The 20,093-nt window shown below is 42.6% G+C and overlaps 2 protein-coding genes across 2 annotated transcripts in view; both read right to left on the bottom strand.

Moving 5' to 3' along the window:
• Positions 1–3,149, bottom strand: part of LOC119051041 (protocadherin alpha-C2) — a 74,998-nt gene extending 71,849 nt beyond the window's left edge. The window contains exon 1 of the mRNA XM_037147619.2: positions 720–3,149. Within this exon, the coding sequence (XP_037003514.2) occupies positions 720–3,149 (2,430 nt within the window). The remainder of the gene's footprint in view (positions 1–719) is intronic.
• LOC119051116 (protocadherin alpha-8-like) overlaps positions 2,909–20,093 on the bottom strand; it is a 72,593-nt gene continuing 55,408 nt past the window's right edge. The window contains 1 exon segment of the mRNA XM_053666465.1: positions 2,909–2,970. Within this exon segment, the coding sequence (XP_053522440.1) occupies positions 2,929–2,970 (42 nt within the window). The 3' untranslated portion in view covers positions 2,909–2,928.

Raw genomic sequence — 20,093 nt, forward strand, 5'->3', positions numbered from 1 at the left:
AGAGGCAACCGCACAGCGATGTTTCTCTACCTCTCTTTCTCCCTCCTTTCCTCTATCTCTAAAAATAAATAAATAAAATCTTTTACAAAATCCCTGCAAGTCAAAACATTTAAAAAATAAAAGTAATTCCTTTAAAAAAAAATCCTAAAAGGAGTTATTTAAAGACATTTTGGTTCATTTATTACTGGTACCAAAAACTTTTGTGCTTTATTATTTTTACTTTTAGACCTTTATATTACTTTTACTGTTCTTTAATAGGTATGAATTTCTTACCCTTATTTCTACCCTATTTTATTTTAATCCTCATGCAAGAATTTGTTTATTGATTTCAGGAGAGAGAAACATGGGTGTGAGAAACATCAATCAGTTGTCTCCTGCATGCACCCCAACTGCCGATCGAACCCACAACATAGGTACGTGCCCTGACCAGGAGTAAAACTCGCAAACTTTCGATGTACGGGGGCAACACTCCAACCAACTTAGCCACTCAGCCAGGGCCTTACCTTTGTTTCTAAAACATAAACTATAATGTCCTTCAGTTCAGGAACAATCTTTTAATACTTTTTATATACTCCAAGAATTCTTAATAAAGGGTCTGCTAAGCAGGAGTGTTCAACTCAGTGAATTAAATGTTGCCAAAGGATCATCTAAGAAACATTTTTAAACACCTGGCAGTCATCTCCCAGTAAAGGCAATCAAATCCCATAAAATTTGCTTACCATGGCATTGACATTTGCGTGATCTTTCCTGTTCCGAATCTGAATACAGGATATTGGCAAATCCAGTCCTACTCCAGTGGCCAGGTTCCTCCGGTCAGCAGCACTGCACTCCCCACGCCACAGCAAACTGTTATTACCAGAACCAAGTCCCAGGGAGGCCCGATAGAGATAGGTCTGAGAAAGTTTCTCAACCGTAGTGACATCTATTGTGGTGGATGATATGCAAGGATGCGAAGCCATGTTCCTTCCATATCTCAGCTCCTCTGGAGAGAGACAGCAGCTCTGAGAGCAACAACCTGGGCTCTGGCTCCACTTGATACACACAAAGAAAAGTAAGCACCCCAGAAATAAAAAAGAAATACAGGCCAGAGCAATGACTAAATAGAGGTTCTGGGCAGAAAGGTGCCCTCCTGTTTCCCATGCATCTTCAAAGTCTGGAAGGACCTGAGGGGCAGAGTTGCTCAACAGCATGCCCAGCGTGACTGAGGAGGAGAGTGGTGGGTCTCCATGATCCCGAACCACTACCACCACCCTCTGTCTGACTGCATCAGTGGGAAGAACTAAGCGAGCTGTACAGAGCTCTCCCGTATTAGCTGAAATTCGGAAAAGACTAGAGTCAGAAGTCTGAGAGATGTGATAGGAAAGCCAGGCATTGGAGCCGCTGTCTGAATCCTCTGCCACTACTTTTGTGACCAAGTGTCCAGTTTGGGCAGAGCGGGGCACAATTTCCACTGGGATCGAGCCATTTCTGGTCAAGGGAAACAAGATGACTGGAGCATTGTCGTTCCTATCTACCACGAACAAGTTGATAGTCACTGACGCACTTCTGGGAGGAATGCCACCATCTCGGGCTTCCACTTGAAAGCGAAAGCCCTTGAGCCGCTCAAAGTCAAAGGAAGTTTTGGCAGTGATAGCGCCACTGGATGCTTCTACTGCCACCAAGCTAGAGGCTGTCTGCCCTTCAGAGGTAAGATCCGACAGTTTATAGAAGACAAGGCCATTCTTCCCCAGGTCTGGGTCCTGGGCAAATACACGGCCTAGAGAGGCTCCAGGGCCATTGTTTTCGGCCGCAAAAAGTTCTTGTTCTGGTTGAGGAAAGCTTGGCGTATTGTCATTCACATCAGCAACTGACACAGTCAGTGTCCTGCGGGTGCTAAGTGGTGGCGAGCCTCCATCTGAGGCGGTGATCAGGACCTGGTATTCGCTGACCTGCTCCCGGTCCAGTGGCCCATCAGTCAGCAAACTGTAGTAATTGTCAAAAGAAGCCTTCAGCTTAAAAGGGCCTCCATTGGACATGCTACAGGTGACCTTACCATTGGGACCAAGGTCCTCATCGCTTACACTGAGGAGAGCAATCACTGTGCCAGGGGCGGTGTCCTCTGAAACTGGACTGGAGAGAGTCAGCAGGTTCACCTCAGGGGCATGATCGTTCACGTCAGTCACTTCCACCAGCAGTTTGGCGGTGCTGGCTAGACCGAAGGCGCCTTCATCCCTCGCCTCGATGTATGCTTCCAACAGCGTTTCAGGAGGACCTAGTAAAGCAGCTACCCTCACCTCCCCATTTCTGGGGTGAACGTGAAAGTGGTGTCGAAGCTTTGCTTGCGTGCTATTGCTTAAGGAATACCGGATTTCCCCATTGGAGCCTTCGTCCGGGTCCGAGGCCTGAACTCGGAATAACACAGTCCCATTGGGCACAGTCTCTGGCACCTTAGTGTGGTATACTGTGCGCTCAAATATAGGGGCATTGTCGTTTGTGTCCACCACAATGATGGTGACCTTTGCGTCTCCGGAGCGCGCAGGCCACCCCCGGTCCTGAGCGGTGAGCACCAGCCGGTGGGTGGCGTGTTCCTCACGATCCAGAGCTTTCACCAAAACCAACTCCGGGTATTCGCTGCCGTCGACCCGCGACCCCATGTTCAGGCGAAAGTGCTGGCTGGAGCTCAGGCTGTAGCTTAGCACCCCGTTGCTTCCCCCGTCGGCATCTTGGGCACTAGGGAGAGTAAAGCGGGCCCCGGGCACCAGGAACTCGGGGATGTGCAGCTGCACGTCCCCAGCAGGGAAGACAGGTGAGTTGTCATTGATATCCAGGACGTGAACGCGAATCTTGTGCAGCTCCAGCGGGTCCTGGAGCACCAGCTCATAGGTTAAGACGCAAGTAGCTTTGGCCCCGCACAGATGCTCGCGGTCCGCCGGCTCTAGGACAACCAAGCTACCGCTGGCCAGATCCACCCCAAAGTAGAGCTCCTTGTGGCTGGAAAAGAAGCGAAAGTTCCGCAAGGACAGAGCTGCTGCTGGCAGCCTCAAGTCTGCAGTAACGTTGCCGACGGCTACGCCCCGCTGAGTCTCCTCCAGCACCGAGTACTCCAGCTGTCCCGCGGCGGAGCCGCAGGAGACCCAGAAACATAGAACCGCCACCCTCCACCCCACCATCCTCCCTGTTGCCATCCTCGCTCCACCGGCGGTGACCCGGGACCATGCTCCGGACTCCCGGAAAGCGCGAGCCGTGGTAAAGAACCCGAGCCTGCCGGCCGCCGCTGCCGCTTTCTGAATCCCGGGATTGCCCGGACTAGCCGGCGGGGAGCTAGACTTGCTGGACTGGAAGGCTTGGCCGCCGTCTGGGGAGCGGGGCGGGTGCGGAGGAGCGCAGCGCCGCCTAGGGGTGCAGAGACCGGCGAACGGCCGGGGTGGGGAAGTGCGCTCGCCGTTCGCTGGCGGCAGGGATCTCGCCCGAGCCCGGGCAGCGGGGCTCTGGGCGGGCAAGGAAGACGCTCCGAGAATCTAACACATCTTCCTTTAATGGGTGAAGCCCAAAACAATTCCCCGGGGCCACCCGGGGCTTAGTCTTTATAACCTCTGCCTGAGGACTGCTTGTAACTAGGGCTGAGAGACCCTGAGCTTCTCTCACCAACTGCTGGAGAGCTCAGTCCAGTCCCCGGCGTTCGGACTCACCGCCCCACTAAGTGCCCGCGGAAGAGGGAGGAACTCCAAGAGGAACCGCGGGGCCGAGATGGCGAGAGGCACAACCTTGACCGTGAACGACCAGCCCTTCAAGACTTAAGGAAACAGCAACCCCAAACCTAGTGCTTTGGTGCATACCGTGCTCGATTTCCAACCTCTCCGCTGAGGGTTAAAGTCTCTCCTGCGCCTCAGAATAATCCCAGGAGCCACCAAGATTTCAATATAAGCATCCAGAAGGGGGCAAATTGGGGAACAGTAACCTCCCTCAAGCTTCCCCCCGGACTCTTGCTTTTGCGATGCAACAAAGTAGGAGAGCGCAAGGCTCAGGGTCCTACGTTCCACTTTTGGTGGATCATCAGTTTCTCTCCTACTGGGAGTGTTTTGCAAGCGGCTCTTAACGTTCCGGGTGAGAAAAGAGGTCTGGAGCCAGTCAATATCAAACACCAGAAACTCACAAAGATGGACAACCTATTTCCAAACAGGACTTGCGAAGTGGAAGGGATAATATTATCTCAGACTTGCGAAGTCCTGAGATACTATTCAGAGCGTGACCAGGAAACCACTCTCTATTTAGAAAACAGCAATGAGGCGGAGTAAGAACAGGCTAGATGCCCGTACTTTGTCCATTTTCGTTTTTAAGCCAGTCTCCTGCACGGAAATCCAGACAATGATCAGTTATGAAAAACAGCTGTGAGCTACAAGCACAACCTCCCAATTCTGCCTAGTACCCTACAACAAGCGGCTTTTCCTGAGATGGAGGAGAGCCGAAAGAGACTGACTTAAATTACTATTAAACACTAAATTTCTCACTCAAATCCTTCCTTTAATTGCAGTACTCAAAGTTCCAAGAACCAAAATTTGAAAGACAAAAGCTGACTACAAATCAGGAGTGGATCAGAAAACTACCTAAAAGTATTGTTAATTATTAAAGCTGAGTGTGGGATACATGGGGGTTAATTACATGGTTCTCTCAACTCTAATGTAACTTTAAATATTTCTATAATAACTTTTTAAATTACTGATTAAAATGGAGTGGGAACAGGCAGCTCCAGCATTCTGGTCTTACTACTAAAAGTAGGATTGATGACTCCTGTGAGCACTAAGAACCAATCACCTCCTGGGAACATCACAAACCTGGTCCTTCTCTCTTCCAGGGAAAAAGGGAGGACTGCAACATAAGCAGTAGATGCTCCTGTCTAATTCTTCTTTCTGAATTAAGGAACCAAGTCTCGGATGAAATTAAAGCAGGAAACATGTCAGCCCATTGAAGTGTTAGGGAGAGTCGTAAGTATAGCCATCATTGAGAATCTTCGTTAATATGTGAAATAACTCATAAAACTTAAAACATCCTTCACTAAATTTCAGAACCAAACTAATTACCTACTTCAGTGCCAGAGATTGGGATTTGTGTTTCCTCATTTTAATTTAATGCTGCTAACCAAGCTAACTGCTTTGAGGGGAAAGGTTATATATTTTTTACTTTTCCCTTAGCCTCAGGAGAAATACACCCGAGGGGACGTACCCATCACCTGGGAGGCCCTGACTTTTACCAATTGGCTTCCAATTGTACAGGGTTTAGGAATTCTGAGCCGTATCTAGGACAGTGTGTGTGGGTGCAGATTAGGAAGTGGGGAGAAGGAAAAGCACCATGACAAAAACTATTTCCCCTTCTCACACTTCTCAGTATTTTGGCTTCCTTTTTTTTACATTTCTGTGTTTAAACTTCCACTGGAGTCTAATTTCACAGGATTTAATATGTGTCAAGAATAAGCTGATAGCACTCACCTGTAGAGTTTGTCCCACCCTCTGACTCCATTTGTTTAGGCATAACTGTGATTTATGGAAAAGCAGTATTTAGGATATATTTGGAAATCCCAAAGATGAGCAGTCTCAAGAGTTTTTCCTTTTGTATAAGGTGACTAGATAAACATTAAAATTGTGGACTAACAAAATCTTTCTTTAGCAGAACCTTTTCTTTCTGATATTCATTTTGCCATTTTATGGCATTTTGCATGGTTTCCATTAGTCAGGCATTTTCGAGTTTTTAATTAAGTGCAAGTACAACTTTAAGTGGACTTGGTGCAAAAACATAGTCCTGATCACCACTTGGGCTCTGTTGCCAGGACTGTTATTTTAAATCTCTCCCACCAAACTTAGTCTTAAGCTATACATTCAAAACATTTCTAGCCATATGGATAAGCTCCTATTTTTAAGCCAGTCTCCTGAACAGAAATCTGGACAATGTGGGGAAGTCAGGGGAAGATGTCGGGGCAACATCCATATTGTTGCTCGAAGCCAAACAAAAAAAGAAAACAAACAGTACATCTAATTTCCACCAAAAAGTTTGTCAGCAAAAGAATATTGTACTTTAAACATTTCTTAGTGCTCAAGATTATTCCTTGGGAATTTATTATGTATTTATGGAAACTAAGTTAAAAAATAGGACATCACAATCACTTTAAGCAAATTTTAATCTAGTAAAATAGCTTAATAAAGTGTCCAAATCAAGTGTAACAGACCGGGAATTCTTTGTATCCCATTGTCATTCTTTCTTCACTTGAACACTTTACCATGAACACATCACTACAGAATTTCTTTCTCAAGTTTCTAATACAAAGGAACTAGTTTCTCTCCATTATACAATACCAGATAAAGTGTCTTGGACCTTGCTTCATGAATCCTCAACTCTAATGATCTCTATGCTTTGTTTACTTACTGCTTTTTATAATTATGTGCACATTTTTCAAAAATTACCCTTTTATAAAAATATTTTTTCATTTCATCTTCAAAGTGTAGCCCTCAGAACTTAAGGTCATACACCAGATTGGTTAAATCAGATCCAAGAAGTGAAGATCTAGTCCTTTGATTCTAAATACCACACATCGAGTAATGGAGGCTAAAACTGTATCTGGTGCTTAGACAGCTATGTCACAGACTTTTTAATGATGGATTGAAAACTAAAATTCACATCCAGTTTCCCCTAGGTGTAATTAAGCCACAGATGAAAATATTCTAGACTGTTATGCTTACTTTTCTGATTAAATTTTTTAAATATATTCATCACAGAATATATTTTACCTACATTCAAATTTTATATTCCTACACATTTGGTAAGCAGTTACACTAGATCATCTTCTGAGCTGCAGATGAAATGTTTCACCAAATGTGGATGAAAACGAAGACCTGTGACTATTACCCACTAACCTACCTGACATAAGTTTATTAGATGGTGTCTAAGCTGAAATAAAAATCTGACAAAGGTACTATCAACAGTCTCCAAAAGAGAATCTATGTAAATCTCATACTATATAACAGTTTCCTAAAATGCTAAACAAAATATTGCCAGATTACCACTATGATAGATGCTTAAAAGAAATTTGATTTAAAAATCTGGCAGTTTTCACAAAACAATGCATCAGAATCTCTCCCAAGAGGCTTCAGAACCAAAACACCTGGTAGTGGGCTTCAGACCACATCAGAGCATCACCCAATTAGCTCCACAAGTGGCACTCCCAAAGGGAGATCTTGAAAGGCACCAGACCCTGCTGAGGCAAATTTCACTTCATGGGGTCAGCCCTCACACAGCAGTTCATATGCTGTGGTCGGGGTCTTCCTCGCAGTCAGTCAACCTGAGGGTCAACCCCACCCATGGGGAGGCCAACAGCAATAAGGACTCAATTACAACAGGAAGGCTCACTCACCTAACCTACACAGGGACATTCCTGGAGTTATCTAGCTCAAGTGATCAGAAAGACTGTGCCATTGAGCCTCACAAGACACCAAGTATATAAGGCCACCACACCAAGACTGAGAGACACAGCAGATCTACCTAGTACACTGAAACTAATACAGAGAGGCAGCCAAAATGAGAAGACAAAGAAATACACCCAAATAAAAGAACAGAAGTAATCCCCAGAAAAATAGTTAGATGAAATGTAGGCAAGCAATCTACCAGATACAAAGCTCAAAACAATGGTTATAAGGATGTTCAAGAAATTTAGTGGGAAAATGTATAAACTCAGTGAGAATTTAAACAAATAGATAGCAAGCATTAAAAAAGACATAAAAACCATAAAAAAGGAACCAGTCAGAAATGAAGAACAAAATATCTGAGGTGAAGAATACTTTAGAAGAAACCAATAGCAGGTTAGGTGAAGCAGATGATTGAATCAGCAATTTGGAAGACCAGGTAACCCCCCCCCCAAAAAAAAAGAAAACAATTAAAGCAGCAAAATGAAAATAAAAGTTTTTTTAAGTAAGGACAGTTTAAGGGACGTCAGGGATAATGTCAAGCATAATAACACCCACATTATATGGGGTACCATAAGGAGAAAAAAGAGAGCAAGGGATTAAGAACCTATGTGACGAAATAATGACTAAAAACTTCCCTCGTGAAGGAAAAAGACACACAAGTCTGGGAAGAACAGAGACTCCCAAACAAGATGAACCTAAAGAGGCCCAAAATAAGACATATTATAATTAAAATGGCAAAGGTTAAAGACAAAAAGAGAATCTTAAAAGCAGCAAAAGAAAGAGAGTTAACTACAGTCTAATGGGGAGCTCCCACTAGACTGTCAACTGATTTCTCAACAGAAATATTTCAGGCCAGAATAGATTGGCATAAAATATTTAAAGTGATAAAAAGCAAGGACCTACAACCTAGACTACTCTATCCAGCAAGGCTATCATTTAAAATTGAACAGGAAATAAAAATCTCTTGGCAGAAAAAGCTAAAAGGCACCAAACCAGCATTACAAGAAAATGTTAAAGGGTATTTTTTAAGAGAAAGAGAGAAAGGAATATAATTATCAAGAAAAATGGCAATAAATACATACATATTAATAATTGCTAAAATGTAAATGGATTAAACTCTTTAGTCAAAAGATAGAGTGGCTAAATGGATAAGAAAACAAGACCTCCGTATATGCAGTCTACAAGAGTCCCGCCTCAGAAAGAAAAGCACAAACAGACTGAAAGTAAAAGGGTGAAAAAAGATATTTCATGCACATGGAAATTTTTGAATTTCCATGGGGAAATTTTGAACAGTCTGGGGTAACAATATTTATACCAACAAAATATAATTTTAAAAAATCTATAATAAGACACAAAGAATAACATTGCATAACAATAAAGGGATCAATAAAACAAGAAGATATAACTCTTTCTTAAAAATATATTTTATTGATTATGCCATTACAGTTGTCCTCTTCTCCCCCTTCATTCCCCTCCACCCTGCACACCCCTCCCCCACCATTCCCCCTTTCATTTATGTCTATGTGTCACAAGTTCTTTAGATTCTATATTTCCCCTACTATTCTTACCCTCCCCCTATCTATTTTCTACCTACCATCTATGCTACTTATTTTCTGTACCTTCTCCCCCCTTCTCCTTCTCCCACTCCCCTGTTGCTAACCCTCCATGTGATCTCCATTTTTATGGTTCCACTCCTGATCTAGCTGTCCTCTTAGTTTGCTTTTGTTTTAGGTGTGGTTCTTAATAACTGTGAGTTTGCTGTTCTTTCACTGTTCATCTTTTTTATCTTCTTTTTCTTAGATAAGTCCCTTTAACATTTCATATAATAAGGGCTTGGTGATGATGAACTCCTTGAATTTGATCTTATCTGAGAAGTGCTTTATCTGCCCTTCCATTCTAAATGAAAGCTTTGCTGGATACATCAATCTTGGTTGTAGGTCTTTGGATTTCATGACTTGGAATACTTCTTTCCAGCCCCTTATTGCCTGTAAGGTCTCTTTTGAGAAATCCACTGACAGTCTGATGGGAACTGCTTTGTAGGTGACTGTCCCCTTATCTCTTGCTGCTTCTAGGATTCTCTCCTTCATTTTAATCTTGGCTCATATAATGATGATGTGCCTTGGAGTGTTCCTTCTTGGATCCACCTTCTTTGGGACTCTCTGAGCTTCCTGGATTTCCCAGAAGTCTATTTCCTGTGCCAGATTGGGGAAGTTCTCCTTTATTATTTGTTCAAATAAGTTTTCGACTAGTGGTTGTTACTCTTCCCCTTCTGATACCACTATAATTCGGATTTTGGAACGTTTCAAGATGTCCTAGAGGTTCCTAAGCCTCTCCTCATTTTTTTGAATTCTTGTTCCTTCATTCTTTTCTGTTTGGTCATTTTTTTCCTTCTTCTGCTCCACTCCTTTGATTTGAGTCCCAATTTCCTTTCCATCACTATTGGTTTCCTGTGCATTTCTCTTCATGTCAATTAGTTTAGCCTTCATTTGTTCCTCTAATTTGTGACTAAAATCAACCAGTTCTGTGAGCATCCTGATCACCTGTGTTTTGAACTGTGCATCTGAAAGGTTGGTTATCTCTTGGTCGCTTAGATTTATTGGCTCTGGGGCCTTGAGCTCTTTTTCTGCTTGAGCCCTAATGTTTTGGTCAGGTCGCACCAATTACGTATGAGGGGCAGAGCCTTAGGTGTTCACCAGGGTGGGGCAACCCAGTTGCTGGGTTGTGATGCTGTATGTGGGGGTGGGGTCAGAGAGGGGCAATGGCATTTGTTCCGCTCTCTCTCAGATTTCTGTCCCTTCTGCTGCTTCCCACAAGCAAATTGGGCCCTTCTGGTGCTGGTTCCCAGGTGTGTGGACTTGTGCACCCTCCAGATCCCTGTGGGTCTCTCCAATGAACTCTCCTGTGAGGCTGGGAGCCTCTCCCAGCACCTCGACCCTGGAACTTTTCTCAATTGGTACTTTTAGGCTTAAATTCCCGTTGCTGGGGCCCTAGCCTCAGCAGTTGTGTCATTGCTCGCTCTTTCGCTTGGTTTATCTGCGTGCAAATGTGTGACCACATTCAGCTAGCTGCCTTGCGCCCTCACTGGGTCTGCCCGTAGCCACCCCACACCTGGGATCTGACAACTGCCACCTGCGCTTCTGCATTCCTGCGCTCCTGAGCTCCTGGGTTGGTTCTTTCTTCCCCGACCTGCTTCGCCACTGACTCCACCCCTCTTACCGGTCTGGATGAACGGTTCATTGTTGTCGGACTTCCATACAGTTCAATTTTCTGTGTTTTGGCTGCATTTTTGTTACTAAAACTTTATTGTCTTTAAACTTGATTGTGCAAGCAGGTACAGTGTTCCACCTACGCCTCCATCTTGGCCAGAAGTCCAAGAGAATATAACTCTTGTAAACTTTTATATATCTAACATAGTAGCACCTAATTATATAAGCAAATTCTGATAGACATAAAGTGAGAGAGCAGTCATAGTAGGGGATTTTAACACCCCCACTGACATCAATAGATATATCCTTCAGACAAAAATCTACAAGGAAACAACAGCCTTAAAGAACACACAGGTCAGCCTGGCTGGTGTAGCTCAGTGGATTGAGCGCAGGCCTGCGAACCAGACATTCGCGGTTCGATTCCCAGTCAGGGCACATGCCTAGGTTGTAGGCTGGTTCCCTGTAGGCCAGTTCCCAGCAGGGGACGCACAAAAGGCAACCATACATTGATATTTCTCTCCCTCTCTCCTTCCCTTCCCCTCTAAAAGATAAATAAATAAAATCTTTAAAAAATAGTATCTGTATTTAAAAAAAAAGAACACACAGGTCAGATAAATTTAATTGATATTTTCAGAGCATTTCACCCAAAAGCTACAGAATACACATTCCTTTAAACTGCACACGGAACATTTTCTAAGATAGACCACATGTTAGGTAGGACATATCTCAAAAATTTAAGAAGACTGAAATCATACCAAGCATCTTCTTCAACCACTAGGGTATGAAACTAGAAATCAGTTACAAAAAACAACCTTGAAAAACACACCAACACATGGAGGCTAAATGACATGTTACTAAATAATAAGTGGGTTAACAATCCAAGATCAAAGAAGAATGAAAAGATATCTTGAGACTAATGAAAATGAAAATACAACAACCCAAAACCTATGGAACACAGGGAAAGCAATTCTAAGATGGAAATTCATAGCATTTCAGGCCACCTCAAGAAATAAGAAACTTTGTACCTAAATAAACAATCTAACCTTACACCTAAAGGGAATGGGAAAAATAACAACAAACAAAGCCCAAAATAGTAGAAGGAAAAAAGTAATAAACATCAAAATGGAAGTAAACTAATTAGAATCTTTAAAAAATACAAAAGATGAGCCCTGGCTGGTGTAGCTCAGTAAATTGAGCGCGGGCCTGCAAACCAGAGTATCGCGGTTTGATTCCCAGTGAGGGCACATGCCTGGGTTGCAGGCCAGTTCCCAGCAAGGGACACACAAGAGGCAACCATACATTGATATTTCTCTCCCTCTCTCCTTCCCTTCCCCTCTAAAGATAAATAAATAAAAGCTAAAAAAATTTTAAAAATATAAAAGATCTGGTTCTTTGAAAAGATAAACAAGATGGAGAAAAAAATAGATGACTCTTAACCAGACTCATCAAGAAAAAAAAGAGAGGGCCCAAATAAAGTAAATCATAAATGAAAGACAAGTAACAACAAACACCACAAAAATACAAAGGATTATAGGAAAATATTACCAACAACTATATACCAACAAATTGGACAATCTGGTACTTCCACCAAGATGGAGGCGTAGGTGGAAATACCTAGCGTCCGCGCACAACCAAATCTAAAAACAACAAAGTTCTAACAACAATAAACACAACCAAACCACACAGAAAATCAACAATACAGAGTCCAAAAACAACAAAATGCTCAGCTAAACCCATAATAGGGGCGAAGCCAGCAGCGGAGCGGGTTGGCCAAAAAGATCCCCGACAGGGGTGGTGCGCAAGCAGCCCAAGGAGCGGACCCCAGGTGTGGGCTAGCTATGGGTGGACACAGGGAAGAGGCTCAACTGGCTGTCTGCGGTCAGTCGCACATTTGCATGCAGATAAACCAGTGAAGAGGTGAGCATTGAGACCGCAAGGCGCAGGGCGGTGGGCTCTCACATTTCCACTCAGATAAACAGGCGGGGGGTGGGGGTGAGCAGTGGGACAGACTGGGCCAGGGGAGAGGACCGCCATTGCTCCCTCTCTGACCCTGCCCCCACATACAGTGTCACAAATCAGCGACCTGGGTGGCCCTGCCCTGGTAAACAACTAAGGCTCCACCCCTCATACATAACAGGCACAAACAGATAAAAACATGGCTCAAGAACAACTCAGAGCCCCAGAGCTGATAAATCTAAGTGATGAAGAAATAGCCAAACTTTCAGATGCACAGTTCAAAACACTGGTGATCAGGATCCTCACAGAACTGGTTGATTTTAGTCACAAATTAGAGGAACATATGAAGGCTAAAGTAATTGAAATGAATGGTAATGCACAGGAAACCGATAGTAATGGAAAGGAGACTGGGACTCAAATCAATGGAGTGGACCAGAAGGAAGGAAAAAATGACCAACCAGAAAAGAATGAAGAAACAAGAATTCAAAAAAATGAGGAGAGGCTTAGGAACCTCCAGGGCATCTTTAAACATTCCACCATCCAAATTATAGGGGTACCAGAAGGGGAAGAGGGACAGCAACAAGTGGAAAACTTATTTGAACAAATAATAAAGGAGAACTTCCCCAATCCGGCAAAGGAAATAGACTTCCAGGAAATCCAGGAAGCTCAGAGAGTCTCAAAGAAGTTGGACCCAAGGAAGAACACACCAAGGCACATCATCATTACATTAGCCAAGATTAAAATGAAGGAGAGAATTCTAGAAGCAGCAAGAGATGAGGGGGCAGTCACCTACAAAGGAGTTCCCATCAGACTGTCAACTGATTTCTCAAAAGAGAACTTCCAGGCAATAAGGGGCTGGAAAGAAGTATTCCAGGTCATGAAAGGCAAGAACCTACATCCAAGATTGCTCTATCCAGCAAAGCTTTCATTTAGAATGGAAGGGCAGATAAAGTGTTTCTCAGATAAGACCAAATTCAAGGAGTTCATTATCACCCAGCCCTTATTATATGAAATGTTAAAGGGACTTACCTAAGAAAAAGAAGATAAAAAAGATGAACAGTGAAAGGACAGCAAACTCACAGTTATCAACAACCACACCTAAAACAAAAGCAAACTAAGAGGACAGCTAGATCAGGAGTGAACCATAGAAACGAAGATCACATGGAGGATTAGCAACAGGGGAGTGGGAGAAGGAGAAGGGGGAGAAGGTACAGAAAATAAGTAGCATAGACAGTAGATAGAAAATAGATAGGGAGAGGGTAAGAATAGTAGGGGAAATACAGAATCTAAAGAACTTGAGACACGTGTTCATGAACTAAACAGGTGGGGAGAATAGTGGGGGAGGGGTGTGCAGGGTGGGGGGAACGGAGGGGGGGAAACAGAACAAATGTGATGGCATAATCAATAAAGAAAAAGAAGCATAAAAAAACAAATTGGACAATCTGGAATAAATGGATAAATTCTTAGAAACATACAGTCTTCCAAACTGAATCAAGCATAAAAATCTAAACAGACCAATTACAAGTAACAAGATCAAAGCAGTAATCAAAGAACTCCCAACAAACAAAAGCCCTGTGGTACATATATACAATGGAATATTATTCAGCCATAAGAAAAGATGAAATACTGCCATTTACAAAAACATAGATGGATCTTGAAAATATCATGCTAAGCAAAACAAGTCAGACAAAAAAAGTTAAGAACTACATGATTGTACTCACATTTGGGGTATAAAAATGAAAGCAACAAATTAATAAACAAAGAAAACAAATAAACATGAATTCAAAGACACAGAAAACAGTACAGTGGTTACCAGAGGGAAGAGGATAGTGGGGGCAGTAAAGGGTAAATGGGGTCAAATATATGGTGATGGAAGATAATTCAACTTTGAGTGGTGGGCATAGAATGCAATATGAAGATTATGTATCATAGAAATGTAAACTTGAAATCTATATAGTCTTATTAACCAATGTCACCCCAATAAATTTTTAATAACACATTTTATTGATTATGACATTACAGTTGTCCCATTTCCCACCCTTCATTCCCCTCCACCCTGCACACCCTCTCCCACCCATGTTTCCCCTCTTTAGTTCATGCCCATGTGTCACAAGTTCTTTAGATTCTCATTTCCCGCACTACTCTTGACCTCCCCCCTGTCTATTTTCACCCCACCATCTATGCTACTTATTCTCTGTACCTTTTCCCTGCTCCTCCTCCTTTCACTCCCCTGTTCCTAACCCTCCATGTGATCTCCATTTCTGTGGTTCTGCTCCTGATCTAGCTGTCTGCTTAGTTTGCTTTTGTTTTAGGTGTGGTAGTTAATAACTGTGAGTTTGCTGTCCTTTCACTGTTCATATTTTTATCTTCTTTTTCTTAGATAAGTCCCTTTAGCATTTCATTAATAAGGGCTTGGTGATGATGAACTCCTTGAATTTGGTCTTATCTGAGAAACACTTTATCTGCCCTTCCATTCTAAATGAAAGCTTTGCTGGATAGAGCAATCTTGGATGTAGGTTCTTGCCTTTCATGACCTGGAATACTTCTTTCCAGCCCCTTATTGCCTGGAAGTTCTCTTTTGAGAAATCAGTTGACAGTCTGATAGGAACTCCTTGGGAGGTGACTGCCCCCTCATCTCTTGCTGCTTCTAGAATTCTCTCCTTCATTTTAATCTTGGCTAATGTAATGATGATGTGCCTTGGTGTGTTCTTCCTTGGGTCCAACTTCTTTGAGACTCTCTGAGCTTCCTGGATTTCCTGGAAGTCTATTTCCTTTGCCGGATTGGGGAAGTTCTCCTTTATTATTTGTTCAAATAAGTTTTCCACTTGTTGCTGTCCCTCTTCCCCTTCTGGTACCCCTATAATTTGGATGGTGGAATGTTTAAAGATGTCCTGGAGGTTCCTAAGACTCTCCTCATTTTCTTAAATCTTATTTCTTCATTCTTTTCTGTTTGGTTGTTTCTTTCTTCCTTCTGGTCCACTCCATTGATTTGAGTACCAGTTTTCTTTCCATCACTATTGGTTCCCTGTGCATTTTCCTTCATTTCCCTTAGTGTAGCCTTCATTTTTTCATCTAATTTGTGACTAAAATCAACCAGTTCTGTGAACACTGATCACCAGTGTTTTGAACTGTGCATCCGATAGGTTGGCTATTTGTTTGTTGCTTAGAAGTATTAGCTCTGGGGCTTTGAGCTGTTCTCCAGTTTTAGCCCTAATTTTTTGGTCTAGCCACGCCTGTTACGTATTAAGGGCAGAGCCTTAGGTGTTCACCAGGGTGGGGCTACCCAGTTGCTGGGCTGTGACACTGTATGTGGGGGCAGGGTCAGAGAGGGAACAATGGCACTTGCTCTGCTGTATTTCAGTCCCTTCCACCACTTCCCACAAGCAAATTGGGCCCTTCTGGTGCTGGATCCTGGGTGGGTGGGCTTGTGTACATTCTAGGACCCTGTGGGTCTCTCCAACAAACTCTCTGGTGGGGCTGGGAGTCTATTCTGGCACCTCTGTCCCCACAAGTGTTTTCAATGGGTGCTTTTAGGCTTTATTTCCCAGCAATGGGGCCCCAGGGCTCTGGGTTGCACCGTTTGTCTGGCTGCCAGTTTTTGCCTGGTTTATCTGCGTGTGAATGTGTGACCACAGTCAGTCAGCGGCCTTGTGCACCTCACTGAATCTGCTCATTTTTCTCCCCATGCCTGGAGTCCACTAGCCCTGTGCCCCCTATGTGCCCGCCTGCATGCCAGGGTCTGCCAGCCACCGCTTTTTTCTGCCATGACCCCTCTGCTGGCTGCGGACTCCACCACTCTTACCGGTCTGGATGAATGGTTGTCAGACTTCCATACAGTTCAATTTTCTGTCTGTTCTGGTTGTGTTTTTGTTTCTAAATCTTTGTTGTCCTTAATTTTGGTCGTGTGAGGAGGCAGTGTTTCCACCTACACCTCCATCTTGGCCAGTAGTCTCACCCCAACAAATTTAACAAAAAGAGAAAACAGTCCTGAACCAGATGGCTCCACAGGTGAATTTTACCAAACATTCAAAGAAGTGACACCTATCCTTCTCAAAATTTTCCACAAAACAATCAAGAAGAGGAAAGATTCTCAAGCTCATTTTATAAGGTCAGCATTATTTTAACTCCAAAATCAGTAAAAGACATTATGAAGAAAGAAAATTATAGTCCAATATCCCTAATGAATGTAGATGCAAAAATCCTCAACAAAATATTAGCAAGCCAAATTTAGCAACATATTACAAAATTATACATCATTATGAAGTGGGATTTATTCCTGGAATTAATTCAAGGTTGGTATGATATCCACAAATCAATTAATGTAAAATGCCACATTAAATAAAAATCGCATATGATCATACTAATAGATGTGGAAAATCTTTTGACAAAATTTAGCACCATTTATGATTTTTTAAAAACTCTCAGCAAAATGGGAGTGAGGGGAACATATTTCAACATAATAATAAAGGCCATATATGACAAATATTAAACTCAAGAGGGGAAAAACTGTAAGCATTTCCCTTAAGATCAGGAACAAGACAGAGATGTCCACTTTTACCACCATTATTCAACATAGTACTGAAGTTTTAGCCACAACAATCAGACAAGATAAAGAAATGAAAAGCATCCAAAATGGAAAGGAAGAAGTAAAATTGTCATGATATTCAGACAACAAGATATGTCTGTAGAACCCTATATATACAGGGATGTATACAGAACCCTAAAGATTCCACCAGAAAACAACTAAAACTGTTGAGTGAATTCGGTAAAGCGGCATGATACAAAATAAATATTGAGAAATGGGTTGCATTTTTATACACCAATGATGAGATATTAGGAAAAAAGAAACTAAAAAAAGCATATACAATTGCATTAAAAAGGTAAAACATCTAGGAATAAATATAACCAAAGAAGTAAAAAACTTATACTCAGAAAATTTTTAGACACTGAAGAAAATACAAATAAATGAAAGCATATACCATGTTCATGGAGAGGAAGAATTAACATCATTAAAATGTTTATACTACCTAAAGTGATCTATAGATTTAATGCAATTCCTATCAAAGTACAAATGGTGTATTTCACAGAACGAGAACAAATAATCCAAAAATTTTTATGAAACCACAAAGGATCCCAAATAGCCACAACTATCTTGAAAAAGAAGCACAAAGTTGGAGATATCATGCAACCTGAAACCAAACTATATTACAAGGCTACAGTAATCAAAACAGCATGATGGAACTTACAGTCAAAATGGAGGCATAGGGAGACACTGTTCACCTCCTTGCACAACCATAAGAAGGATTACAGCTAACCTCAAAGCAAAAAACACCCAGAACTGTCAGAAAATCAAACTGTATGGAAGTCCAGCAACCAAGGATTTAAAGATATTATATTCATCCAGACAGGTAGGAGGGGCAAAGATGGGGAGGTGGGGTGGAGAAGACGCTGTATGGTGGTGGCAAGGCTGCAGCAGCAGTGGCAGGCGGGAAAAGGTGGTCCCATATTCATGTGTGGTGGATAAAAATCAGGAGAGATACCTTGGCAGTAAGCACTCCCAGCCAGGCCAGCCGGGGCAGCCCAGGGTTCTAGCACTGCTAAATAAAGCCTCATAACTTCTGGGTGTAAAAACCAGTGGGGGTTGGGGTTGCAGAATAAACTGCCAGTCTCTTGAGAGAGTGTGTTTAAAGGGCTGGATTGGTCCTGCAACGTACACAAACCCACCAGCTTTGGGAACCACCACTGGGGCAGCAGCTAGAGGTGTGTCTGTCACATATGGGAAGGGGGTGAGGTGACTGGAAACAGAGTGAGTGACAAGCAAGCCTCCAGCAGCCAGTCAGCAGCATTGTCTCCTCTCCAACCACTCCCCCACATGCAGAGCCATAAAGTGGTAAAGGGGGTTGCCCCGCCCTGGAGAATACCTAATGCTCTGCTCCATACAACTTAACAGATGTGCTAAGACAGAACGTATGCACCCCTCTGTTCATAGTGGCACTATTTAGAATAGCCAAGATTTGAAAGCAGCCCAAGTATCCTTCAACAGATGAGTGGTACATTTACACAATGGAATACTACTCTGCAGTAAAAAAAGATAAAATTTTACCTTTCACAACAGCATAGACCTAAAGGGTATTATGCTAAGTGAAATAAGCCAGTCATAGAAAAACAAATACCATACAACTTTACTTACATGTGGAACCTAACAAACAAAATAAACAAACAAAACTCATAGATACAGAGAATAGACGGACAGCTGTGAGAGGTGTGGGGAGCTGGGTAAGACAGGCAAAGGGATTAAGAAAAAAAAGAAAAATCCCCTCATGGACACAGATAACAGTATGGGGACTATCAGATAGAAAGGGGATTGGGGGCAGGTAAAAGAGGGTAAATAGGGGATAAATGTTGACAGAAGGAGACTAGGCTTTGGGTAGTAAGTGCAACAATGTATATGCAGATGATGTACTGTAGAACCGTACACTTGAAACATACAATGTTATTGACCAGTGTAACCCCCATAAATTCAATAAAAATAGGTGTTTAATATTTGTTCAGTGGATTAACAGAAGAGTTTGGGGGAACAAAAGAAAACATGGCTGCCCTGGCTGGTGTGGCTCAGTTAATTGAGCGCAGGCCTGTGAATCAAACAACCACGGTTCGATTCCCAGTCAGGGCACATGCCTGGGTTGCAGGCCAGTTCCCAACAGGGGACACACAAGAGGCAACTATACATTGATATTTCTCTCCCTCTCTCCTTCCCTTCCCCTCTAAAGATAAATAAATAAAATCTTAAAAAAAAAAAGAAAATATGGCCAACTACTTATTTAATCAAAGTGGCTCATTAAAAGTATTTAAAACTTAATGTTCTGTCCTCACTCAGCGTTAGGGGCAGATGAGATAGGAAAAAGGAAGGCTGAAATCTAGGTTTCCAGTATGTGGGCATTTGGTAAGGCTGAGGAAAGACCAACTGGTAGAAGCCTTGCTATAAAGGTTAAAGATGATTTGCCCCTCCCTCCAGCGGTACTCACCAAAAGATGCAATGAATTTGGATCTGCAGTGAGGTTACAACATAATTTTACACTTTGAACATCCATTTCCAGATTCTACAAAAGACCTCTCAGGTGACCTTAAATAGGACATTTAGGTAAATTTCTGCGTTGCTTCAATGAACCATCTCTGAGGAGAGAAATGATGACGCAGCTGGTTAATTTGCATGTGTACAAACACTTGCAAACCTCTGGATAAAGGGACTTCTGCAGAGGTACAGAGGGTGAGGTGACATGTTGGGTCCAAGTCTGCTCTTTTACGGCAGCACAGAGGGAGCAGGCAGGACATTCACGGGGAAGCCTCTGCCACGTTATATTCAGACTAATCCTCAAGGAAAGCTCCCTACTTTCAGTCTATGGAGTGTTTTAATAATAAGTTATCATTCTAGTAATTATTTTCTTTTCCTATTTCTCTCTAAAGTCTCAGCTTGTGTAAAGAGTGTCTTTAGAGGGATTAG

This window comes from Artibeus jamaicensis, unplaced genomic scaffold (assembly GCF_021234435.1).
Source record: "Artibeus jamaicensis isolate MK-2021 breed Jamaican fruit bat unplaced genomic scaffold, CSHL_Jam_final contig_456, whole genome shotgun sequence".
Lineage (NCBI taxonomy): Eukaryota > Metazoa > Chordata > Mammalia > Chiroptera > Phyllostomidae > Artibeus > Artibeus jamaicensis.